The sequence below is a fragment of the Glycine max genome, chromosome 19 (genome assembly GCF_000004515.6).
Source record: "Glycine max cultivar Williams 82 chromosome 19, Glycine_max_v4.0, whole genome shotgun sequence".
Classification (NCBI taxonomy): domain Eukaryota; kingdom Viridiplantae; phylum Streptophyta; class Magnoliopsida; order Fabales; family Fabaceae; genus Glycine; species Glycine max.
In genome coordinates this window covers 7,669,057-7,680,668 of record NC_038255.2, presented here as the reverse complement: position 1 = coordinate 7,680,668, position 11,612 = coordinate 7,669,057, and the positions used below count along the sequence as shown (strand labels likewise).

The 11,612-nt window shown below is 35.3% G+C and overlaps 1 protein-coding gene across 1 annotated transcript; it reads left to right on the top strand.

Moving 5' to 3' along the window:
• The first annotated feature begins 7,777 nt into the window (after window positions 1-7,777).
• On the top strand, window positions 7,778-9,160 carry LOC106797296 (F-box/kelch-repeat protein At3g23880). The gene is made up of 2 exons (XM_041012871.1): window positions 7,778-8,780; window positions 9,021-9,160. The coding sequence occupies exons 1-2, from the start codon at window positions 7,778-7,780 to the stop codon at window positions 9,158-9,160; spliced, it is 1,143 nt and encodes a 380-aa protein (XP_040868805.1).
• The last annotated feature ends 2,452 nt before the right edge of the window (window positions 9,161-11,612 follow it).

Genomic DNA, 11,612 nt, shown 5'->3' with positions numbered 1-11,612 from the left:
TCCTATTTTGTATGTTATTGTATAAAAGATCATGGGTTCTCCACCTGCCTCCACTTCTCCTCCTCCTTCTCCTCCTCCTCCTCCTCCTACTTCGGACGCATCGGCTTCGCCCTCTGCCGTGAAGCGGACACGCAAAGTCTCACGTCTACGATTGTTGTCCACTAGACCACCTAGTGCTGAGAGACCAGTGGTGCATGTTGATCCTGCTACCAGGAAGGCCGACGGTCCCCACAGGAAGAAATTAAAAACATATTTGGGGATTGTGGCACATGATAAGGTGGACATCACCTACGGGAACTGGAAGGAGGTCCCTACTGCTCAGAAGGACCTGATTTGGGAGGATATTTAGGTATTTCTCTTTTCTTATTTGATTTTGTTTAATTAATAGCCAAAAAAAACATTATTGTAACAAATAAACTTTATTTGATGTTGTCAGGCGGAATTTGATATCCCAAAGGCTTCTGATAGTAGGACGAAAAGGAAGTTACTACAGATCGTGGGGGAGAGATGAAGGCAGTTTAAATCAGACCTCACGAGGAAATGGGCCCCTGCAGCCGATCAGGACGGTGTCGAGGACACTGTCTGTGAGAAATACGGCATCAGCAAGGAAAACTAGGCCCAGTTTTGCCAGACTCGCAGAGACCCTTCTTGGGAGGTATGTTCCTTGCCATTTAAGTTGTTTTTCATATTAAACAAGATGTTGTTATACTTCATTCTACCCATTTCAAACATTATTGTTTAATTTTTTCTGGATGTCCGCATGAAGGCACATGCCATCCAGAAGCAGAATACTGCCCCCCACGTTTTGTCTCGTGGGGGTTATGATTATTTGGAGCAGAAACTCTTGGCTGAGAAGACGAAGAAGAAGCTGGAGGAAGTTGCATAGTCAGGAAGCGTTGATGGCGTCATCGACCCTCCATCCCCGGTCAGACGCCACGTGAAGTGGAAGATGGCCCGCACGAAGAAGACATGGGAGATGACGACTGAGGCCGCAAAGGAAATCGCTGAGAAGATTGTAAGTCATTTTCAACTAAACATTACAATTATGTTTCAATATTTTGAGAATGCCATGTACCACTGTGTGTTTTCTGTACAGGATTCGTTTGAGGAGCAGGCCACACAGGGATCGTTCGTCCCCCATGGACGTCAGGATGTTCTCGCCGCTGCTATTGGACGTCCAGAGCACCCTGGACGTGTCCGTGCTGCTGGAGCCGGTGTCACCATCAAACAATACTTTGGATCGGCTCCACGGACGTCTCATAGTGCTTCCTCCCTGCCTCCTGACGAATTACAGCAGCTGACCCAGTAGATCAGGGACCAGCTAGAGAAGTCCATCATAGAGAAAGTGCCAAGGCAGGTCATGGCATCCTTCAGCCAGCTTTAGTCGCAGATGCAATCTCAGGGACTTGCAGTGCCTCCTGAGCCTCTGGTTGGTCCCTCAGGTCCTCGAGTGAGCACAAAGGGGAATTGTGTTGATCCCTCAGGAAACGATCCTGAGACGGGTGACTTTGACAGGTGCGGCTTGTACATAGAAGCAGATCCTGCCCGCCTGGTTGCCATGGGGAGAGTTTATGAGGGATCCACTGTTGTTCATAACACTCCTTTGTTGCCTGGCCTAGTAAAGGTGAGTGTGGAGGAGGTTACAGATGCAGATGCTCCAGTTCCTGTACCCACTGATGAGGTTTCCTTAGTGGGGCAGGCACTTCACACGTTCCTTGCTTGGCCGACACATCTGGTCAAGTCTTTATCACAGCAGGTACTTATTGTCCTTACTATATGTTTATTCTTTTTAAATTAATTCATTAAGCTTGCCTCAAATTAGGCTATTTAAATTTGTTTCATGAACAGGTAGCTGTGTCTCCGGCAAAACCACCTCCGAAGCCCGATCCGGAGGTCGATGATCCGCTTTATCTGATGACATTGATCATCCCAGAGCTTTTCTTGAGGCCTTATCAGGTTAGATGGGATGCCACCGTGTTCGGGGTCTTTAATCCAGATTTCCCCCTCTACATAAAGCACGAATACCTCTCTGAAATCGCACACGGTGGTCAATGTCTCAGCATATCAGTGTTACAGTTATGGATTTTGTAAGTCTTTATATAAAAGGCTTTTAATTACCTAAGTTATGGCTTTCAATTCATAAATATTTAACTTTGACTTAACATAAACAGGCATCTCACTGAAACATGTATGCGAGTGGGGAATTCTGATATCTATGGATTCCTCGAGCCACAGTCCATTTAGAGGTCTGGGCAATCGCAGTTTGAGTCTGAAAGTTTCATAAAGAGTTGGATGCAGAGTTCACAACGCGATGTCTATCTTGGAGCCTACCTAAATGGGTAAGTCACAAAATAACTAAATTTAATTAATGTTTACTAATGTACTAACCCATTATAGGTTCCACTGCAGCGGACACTGGTAGGTGGTGGTCATCCTGCCCAAGGAACACCTAGTTGTCTGGTTTTGTTCATTGCATAACAGGCCAGACAACTACCTTAAGGGGATTATTAATTAATAGGTTAGTGTTCTTTTCAATACATTTGCATTGTAATACCTCAACGTACAACACCAGTTTTTAATTGTTACTCATATGGAACAGTGCTATCAAGGGTCTTGATGATGCACCACAACCTAAATCAAAGGCTTCTGCTAGGTGGATTGTCGTCAAGGTACGTCATTTACATAAAACTTCCACTTATATATATTTCTTTATGTGTCTGTACACTAGTTGTTTAATTAATATCCAAATTTCATTATGTATTTAGTGTAATAGACAAAAAGGAAGTACTGAGTGCGGCTACTATGTGATGCACTGGATGTCCACCATCATTATAGGAACTTTTAGGAATAATTGGGAAGCGGTAAGTTTATTTCAAACAAAATCGATTTATTTATAATTTGTATTACATTATTAATTTATTATGATTTATTTTATCATGCAGTATTTTAACGATCCTAGACCATTGGAGCCAGAGAGATCAGGCCTAGGATTTAGGGACATTATCTTTTGCTTTAATTTACTTTGGTTTAACATTTTTTACATTTTCTATGTAACATGAACATTGAATTCATTTGATGATTGTTCTTTATGATAAATCAATTATTTGATGTTTATTATCATTAAAACTGCTTGAAAGCAGAATAAAATGTTTATTTCCTGTGAATTGGGCCTAAAATTGCATTTTACAGGTACAATTTTGGGTTTATTGTAAAAACAGAAAGTATATATAAAAAAATATACTTGAAAACAATATCGGTTATTAACAAAAATCGATGTTAATATCATAAACAACATCGGTTATTTACAAAACCGATGTAGATATGAACCTTAACATCGGTTGTAATAGAAAACCGATGTTAACGTATGTATATTAACATCGGTTATTTATGTATAACCGATGTCAGCGTTTGTATTTTAACATCGGTTATCTGTAGATAACCAATGCCAACTCTTGTACATTAAGATCGGTTAGTTATAAATAACCGATGTGAACATTTGAATATTAACATCGGTTATGTACACATAACCGATGTTATACACAAAGAACTACATCAAATAAGTGTATGCATCATCAACGTTAACATTGATTTTCAAAACCGATGTTAATGGAATATATTAACATCGGTTTTACTGGAAAACCGATGTCAATGTTCATCAAGCGTACAGTTTTTTTGTTGTTGTTCAATGTGTTTAACATCGGGTATTTAGAGAACCGATGTTGTCATATACATGTTAACATCGGTTCTCCAAAACCGATGTTAACATTGATACATTCAACATCGGCACTTTCAACATCGGTTTTAGAACCGATGTAGAATGTTCTAAATAACCGATGTTGAAAATGTATTTTCTAATAGTGACTCTAAAAAGTACATAAGGGCCTTCCTCCTGATTTAAGTCCAACCAAAAAAATATTTTAAAACGTAGACTCTATCTATGAACTATACAAAACACACGACTCCTCGATTATTCTCAAAATAATTTTAACTCGTCTTCCCTCACAATGATTAAAGTTTTGAAACTAGTTATTCTCTATGACATGAACATTCAATAAACAAAACAAGCTAGATAGTTAAAAAAAAACAAAACTTGTGGAATTTTGATTTCCTATTATATAATTAAGGCAATGGTTATATTCCTTTATCTATCTATATGATTAACGTGAAAGGGTCAAGATATAGAGTTTGGTAACAAATCAACTAAATAAGTAAAAGCCAATGGGATGAAAGGCAAGGCACAAGGAGTTCATAAGTCAAAGGGAACATAATTGTATAATGTCTACAACACCAAATTCATAACTCAGCGTCATTGCACTTTGTAAAATTCTTAAAAGCATGGATTGTCACAGTAATTAAAATGTGTAGTTAAAAAAATTTGTTTAAATCCCTAAATACCATCAAAAGGGGACCAATACAAACTAACAATCAAACGTCTAAATTAACAATGAAAAACAGAAATTGTCATGCAAGAAAAAGAATGTCTCACCCCCTCTTAGCGTACATCCATCCTTATTTAATTTCATCAATTCACGCTAATTAGAAAAAAATCTTAATTTCTAGGGTTTAAACTCAACACAAGAACACATCAATTTCACAACAATTTTGCATTAGGACATTAATTGGTCTGTCAAACATAGTTAATTCGCGATTAGAAGCATAAGAACATGATTGAATTTCATTAAACAACCCAAAATTGATCCTCTAGGGATCCCTACACATGTTCATTCTAATCTCCAAGTTTGAGTAACTCATCCCTTACCTCAAGGTAGTCATTCAAGTGTATTCCATTAGCAATGGTGGTGTTTTCAGTGCCCTCTAGGATTCCCCCTCTGGTTGCTTTGTTAGGGTTTTGTTTGAAGCATAAGAGAAAATAAGCAGAGAACATAGAAAATGTTTTGCAAAACTGCTCTCAAGGATAAAAGCATCTTTATATAGTGAGAAATCTAATGACTTAATTCTTATTCCTTTTTTTCTTGTTTATTTTATTAATTGTAAAAACACTATTTTCTCTCTTTTAAATAAATAATAAATAGATAAAGACACCCCTCTCTTATTTTCTGAAACTCACTATTCTAAAAACTCATATTTATTATTCATTCGAACCTCTATTTTTATTTAAATAAAAACACAATTGTAATTAAAAAAAAAAACCCTTTTGATTAATTTTACAAAAAATGAGGTGTGGCAATAACAACATTGAGTGAGCTAACTAAGATGACAATTACCCAACTCCCTCAAGACCTCATAGCGGACATTTTGTCGTTGTTTTTATTTTTGGTGAAGTTAAAATTAGATTTTAAAATTTAATTAAATAAATATTTGAAAGTGAAAATTTTCATTTGATGGAAATTGAACTACTCTATTTAAACAAGGAAATTGAAATACATGAAATTTAAATTACTTTGTTGGAACAAAATATTTAAAAATGAAAGAAATTCAATTGTAAGTAATTCAAATATCATGCATTTTAATTGCTTTGAATGTTAAAATTCTCCATCCAAAGTCCAAATACAACATTAGTGTACAAACCAAGTTTTAAAAACAGATCAATCGTTGATAGGGTTGAGGTCCTGGATTTATGGGTCACTAGTCGACATAATGAATTAGTAGTTGAACCACACAAATCAGTATAAGTAACATAAGATATAAAAAATATATTATTTGTCATAAGTTTAGTAATTAATTATGATAATTTGGTTGTAAGTTGAACCACTAAACAAATTTTAGGTTTTTTATTGAACTTTTGAGAGCATCATATTTTCGTTTTGTATTTTTATTAAATTTTTCATTTTTTAAACTAATTAATTTCGGTTTAATTAGGTTCACTAAATTAGCTTACTAGTTCAACCGAACTAGGTTACTGGTTTAACCATTGATTGATCGGACCAAATTGGGACACATATGATCAGACTTGGTTAACTGCATGACTTATCTCCCTTTCCTTACTTCTTGCAAGGGTTGATTCTAACCCTGGTCCCTATAGCTATTTGTAACACATAGAACAACTAAACCAAGTTAATTATTTTGTATGGTAGTAACATATATATATATAGGTGGTTGAGATTAAAATATTTAAAAATCAAAATTAAAAATAATACAACCATTAAATCTCTAAACCATTCGTCAAACAAATCATGTCCTAAAATATTTAAATTAGCGTTAACCCATCACCATCACCATGATTGTCACCACCTTTGCTGGTATGATCGTTGCTATATTCACCACCTCCACCGCCATGATCATCGTCATCATCAAAGATGGCGCTAGTGAAGACGACAACGATCATGGCAGCAATGGTAGTGACAATTGATGACAATTGATGACAATGGCAGCAATGGTAGTGACAATTTGATGATATAGTAAATTTTAATTTGAATTTTTAATATTTTAATCTCACACGTTTATTATTTTTAATCATAATAATTACAAGGTTAAATATGATTTTAGTCCTCCAAACATTGTCTTTTGTATATTGGATTTAGTCCTTCAAAAATAATTCACTGCATTTGGTCCCTAAAATTTTCAAAATTCTTCTATTAAATCCTTTATTTAACTTCGTTATATTCTTTTTCATGCAAGTTACCTTGACGGCCTATTGTAGATAATGTGACTGAAATTCAATTTATTATAGTCAATGCACCTACCCATGTTTCTTTCCAATGATAAGTTCCACCAACATCAGAGGTAATATATGAATTTGATTGTATGTACTTCTTGTTTGAAAGAATATAGTTGTATTTTTTTTCCTGTCCTTGCAGTGAATGCTAATGCTAGTAATGTAAAGGTGAAGGCAATGATGAGAGACCATGGCAAGTCTACCATTGTTGGAAACCAATTTTTCACCTTTAGATACAGTCGCTTTTAAATGAACGCCAATGATTTTTTCTTCATTTTTACCTTCTTTCTTTTTCATTTTCCCCCTATTTCACAAATTGTATTAGTTCTCGAATCTATAATGCTTTTGTTTAATTAATCAACTTTTTTTGTTCTATTTGCATTTTGGAGTTATAAATATGATGATTTTTTTGTTTATTTTAGCTTGCAAGTAATTTTGATTAGACCATATTTTTTAGAGGTTTGATCAATTTTGTTTTTGGATTCATTGCTAGCTCTTCTTGTTGCTTCTTTAGAGGAGAAAAAAGAAGGAATGGTATATCGAGAAAGGAATGAAATAAATTAGAAAAAAGTAAAAAATTCTGAACCATCAAATTAAAATTGAGAAAATCTAGGGTTCATATTAAATTTTCCACGATGGAAGACTTGTTATGGTTTCCCACCGTAGCCTTTGCCACGACAATGCTAACGTTAGAATGCTTAGTGCAGTCAAGTGAATGCTAATGTTAGTAATTAAAATACTACGCTCCTCTATTATTCTTTTTATTTCCCAAATCCCAAATCTCTCTGAACCAGATTTCCTTCCGTCATCGACATCGTCAAAGCAGTGTTTGGCTTCTCTAGATAAAGCGATCAAAGTGCTTTTTCCTTAGAATTTTTGTTTGAGAAAAGTCAAACCTTGATTGAACTCCAAACTCTTGAAATCACACCATTACTAACATCAGGTTTCATTCCGTCAATCTTGATCCCGTGAGTTCATTTATGTGTTTTTGCTTCTTATTGTTAATTTTCCTTTTTGCATTCTAGTGTTCTAGGTTTGGCTTTAATTTTTTTGTTATCCATGCTTGTCCAAAATCCGCACATGTCCTTGTTGAAAAGTATGTGTATTGTTCTTCTTGCTGGCTAGGGTTTTGAAATAACAACATTGGGTGACCCAACTAAGATGGCAATGGCCCAGCTCCCTCAGGACCTCATAGAAGAAATTTTGTCATGGCTTCCCGTCAAATCTCTTATGCGTTTCAGGTGTGTTTCTAGGACTTGGAATTCCCTCATCTTCCAAGCACACTTTGTCAAATTGAACCTTCAAAGGTCATCTAGAAACACCCATGTCCTATTAAGGTGTCAAATTAATACTGTGTTTGAAGATATGAGGGATCTCCCAGGCATCGCCCCATGCTCTATATGTAGTTTACTTGAGAACCCATCATCCACTGTTGACAATGGTTGCCACCAGCTAGACAACAGATACTTATTTATAGGTTCCTGCAATGGGTTGGTTTGCTTGATTAATTTGGTTGCTAGAGGTGAATTCAGTGAATACCGGGTCTGGTTTTGTAACCTGGCCACAAGGATCATGTCTGAAGATTCACCACACTTATGTCTTCGCTCATGCAATTATAAACTTTGGTGGTATCAAGTGAAGTGTGGGTTTGCTTATGATGATCGGAGTGACACTTACAAGGTGGTGTTAGTCCTTTCGAATATTAAGTCACAAAATTGGGAGGTGAGAGTTCACCGCTTAGGTGACACTCATTGGAGAAAGGTTTTAACTTGTCCGGCATTCCCCATTTTGGGAGAAAAATGTGGACAACCTGTGAGTGGCACTGTTAACTGGTTCGCAATTCGCAAGTTGGGTTTTGATTACGAATGGGAAACTGTCACCGTCGATCAATTAGTAATTTTTTCATATGATCTAAACAAGGAGACATTCAAATATTTGCTGATGCCGAATGGTCTTTCTCAAGTTCCCTGTGGCCCTGAACTTGGGGTATTGAAGGGCTGCTTGTGTCTTTCTCATGTTCACCGGAGAACCCATTTTGTTGTTTGGCTAATGAGGGAATTTGGAGTTGAAAATTCTTGGACTCAATTGTTGAATGTAACTCTTGAGCTTCTTCAAGCCCCTCTGCCCTGTGTAATACTGAAGCCTCTGTGCATCTCTGAAAAAGGTGATGTCCTGTTGCTGGCAAATTATATATCTTTAAAATTTATTCTCTATAATAAGAAAGATAATAGAATAGTCTATACTCAAGATTTCAACAACCAAGTGCCAATGTCCTCCCATGATTATATTCAAAGCTTGGTGTTGCCATATGGAAATTAAGGTACTGTACGTTTGCTTATATGAGTTTATGCTAAATTATGTAAGTGTTTTCAGAATCTTACCATTTATTGTATGCACATGACAGATTGTGTGGATATTTTGGGTTGTTCCTTACTTTGCTGGATGGTTCTATTGGCTATTGCTAATTGTGTGTATGCTTTGGTTTTGGCTGCATTATCTTTTCCTGGCTCATACTTTGTTCTCATCTCCTTTAAATCCTCATAATTTTCTCTTGCAGTAGAATCTTATTTTTTAGGGAAAATATTATGTTGGAAACCTAAAATGTAGGCTAAAATGTAAATTTTATCTCTTTATCATGATTTTACTCCTCTAATTTTTAAATTGAGACATTTCGTTTCACTTTTAAACAATCTGCGATTTTAATTCACGTAACCAATATCTAAAGTTAACTATGTACATTTTGTTGACACATGTCGTAGATTTTTTGTAATTATTTAGTTCGTGTGTCATTCAGCGATTGAATTTGGTCATAAGAATTAAAGTTATGAATTTTTTTAAAGTGAAAGACGAAATTTCTCAATTAAAAAATCAGGAAGCTAAAATCATGATTTTTTTTAAAGTGGGAGATGGATGACTGAATTAAAAAAATAGTGAGGCTAAACTTGTGGTTTGAAAAGATAGAGCAACAAAACATGAAATTTAGCAACAAACTAAATAAAATGGCTTGAATAACTTTTACTACCGGTAAAATAAGCCACATCTTTATTTTACTACCCGCTGTCACATTTTTGCTCGACTTTACTACCCGCCGTTAGCGATGATCTATTAATGTGTTCGACTATACAATCACTTCATCAATGATGTGATACTCTACTAGTCTATCTTGTTCTCACTTAACGGATCCTTACTAACCAGATATGGAGGAGAGTTAACGATGGAACCAATTAGTCACACTTTTTGTACATGTAGAGACTAAATTCAAAATTTTCAACTTTTAAGGATCAATTTGTCAGTATTTTACACTTTCAGGGATCAAAATAGGTATTTATTCTCAAATTCAATTATATTTTCAAGTATTAAAAATATACTTAATTCAAAAGAAAAGTAAAGAAACCTTACAACAAAGAGATCCATATAACCAAAAGGTGAATCCAGCTGATGCTGAAGTCATCTTACTAGAGAACATTTTTCCTAAGTCAATTGCACTGATTATAAAAAAAGATAACACAGTAACATAAAGTTGTTTTGGAAAGGAAAATTTAACTTTATTGAGGAATACACACCTCTAGTATTAAGTATTTACTTGAAAAACTAAGTCCAATCGTCTCTGGGTTCGAATAAAATACAATAAATATCCATATAAAATGCCAAACAAAAATACACACCGGGAATGAGTTATCACATTCCTATGAATTAAGAACTAAGAGCATTCAACTCAATACATACATCATCATCACTTCACAAAAATCATACACAAGTGTTCACACTCATTCAAGACCACACACTTCAGAAACAACACCAAGTCTCAATTTGCAACTCAATGAAAAACCAAACACAAGCATTATGCAACTGATATATTAGACTCAAGTCTACATGCAATATGGTACCATTTTCAATGAAAAACCTCGTCGGACACTTAGGAGTACATGATAAGACATGTCACACAATGGGTAAGTCAAGTCACTCCTTACTAAGTGAAATCATAGGCATACCAGTTATGGTCACACATTTTTGCGATAATGCTCCAACCATATGGGATTAACATAGGCTTAGAGGAACACTCAAACCGAATATATTTATCCCCAAGGCCTAGACTCCGGAGAGTACATGAAGGCCTCCCTCCTGATTAAGTCCAACCTAGAAAACATTTTAATGCACACACTCTATCTATGAATTATAAAAAACCCACGACTCCTCAATTGTTCTCAAAATATTTTTAACTCGTCGTGCCTCACAGTGATTAATTTTTGAAACTATTCTCTGTGACATGAACATTCTATAAACAAAACAAGCTAGATACTTAAAAAAAACTAAACCCTTGGAATTTTTATTTCTTATCATATAATTAGGGCCATGGTTGTATTCCTCTATCTGTCTATATGATTAACGTGAAGGGGCCAAGGTATAGAGTTTCGTAACAAATCAACTAAATAAGTAAAAGTCAATGGGATGAAAGGCAAGGCAAAAGGAGTTCATAAGTCAAAGGAAAAACAATTGTATAACGTCTAGAACACCAAATTCAATTCGTTACACACATGTAAACACACATACACACACCCCACAAAAATATACATTACACACGAAATTTTATAACTCAACGTCATTGCACTTTGTAAAATTCTCAGAAGCACGGATTGTCATAGTAATTCAAATGTGTAGTTGAAACAATTTATTAAAATCCCTAAATACCATTAAAAGGGGACCAATACAAACTCACAAGCAAACATCTAAATTAACAATGGAAAACAAAAATTATCATGCAAGAAAAAGAATGTCTCACTCCCTCTTACATTAAACCTCTCCTTACTTAATTTCATCAATTCATGCCAATTAGATAAAACTCCATTTTTTAGAGTTCAACTCAACACAAGAGCACATCAATTTCATTAAAATTTTGCATTGGGACATTAATTGGTCTGTCAAACATAGTTAATTCGTGATTAAAAGCATAAGAACATAATTGAATTTCATAAAACAACCCAAAATTGATCCTCTA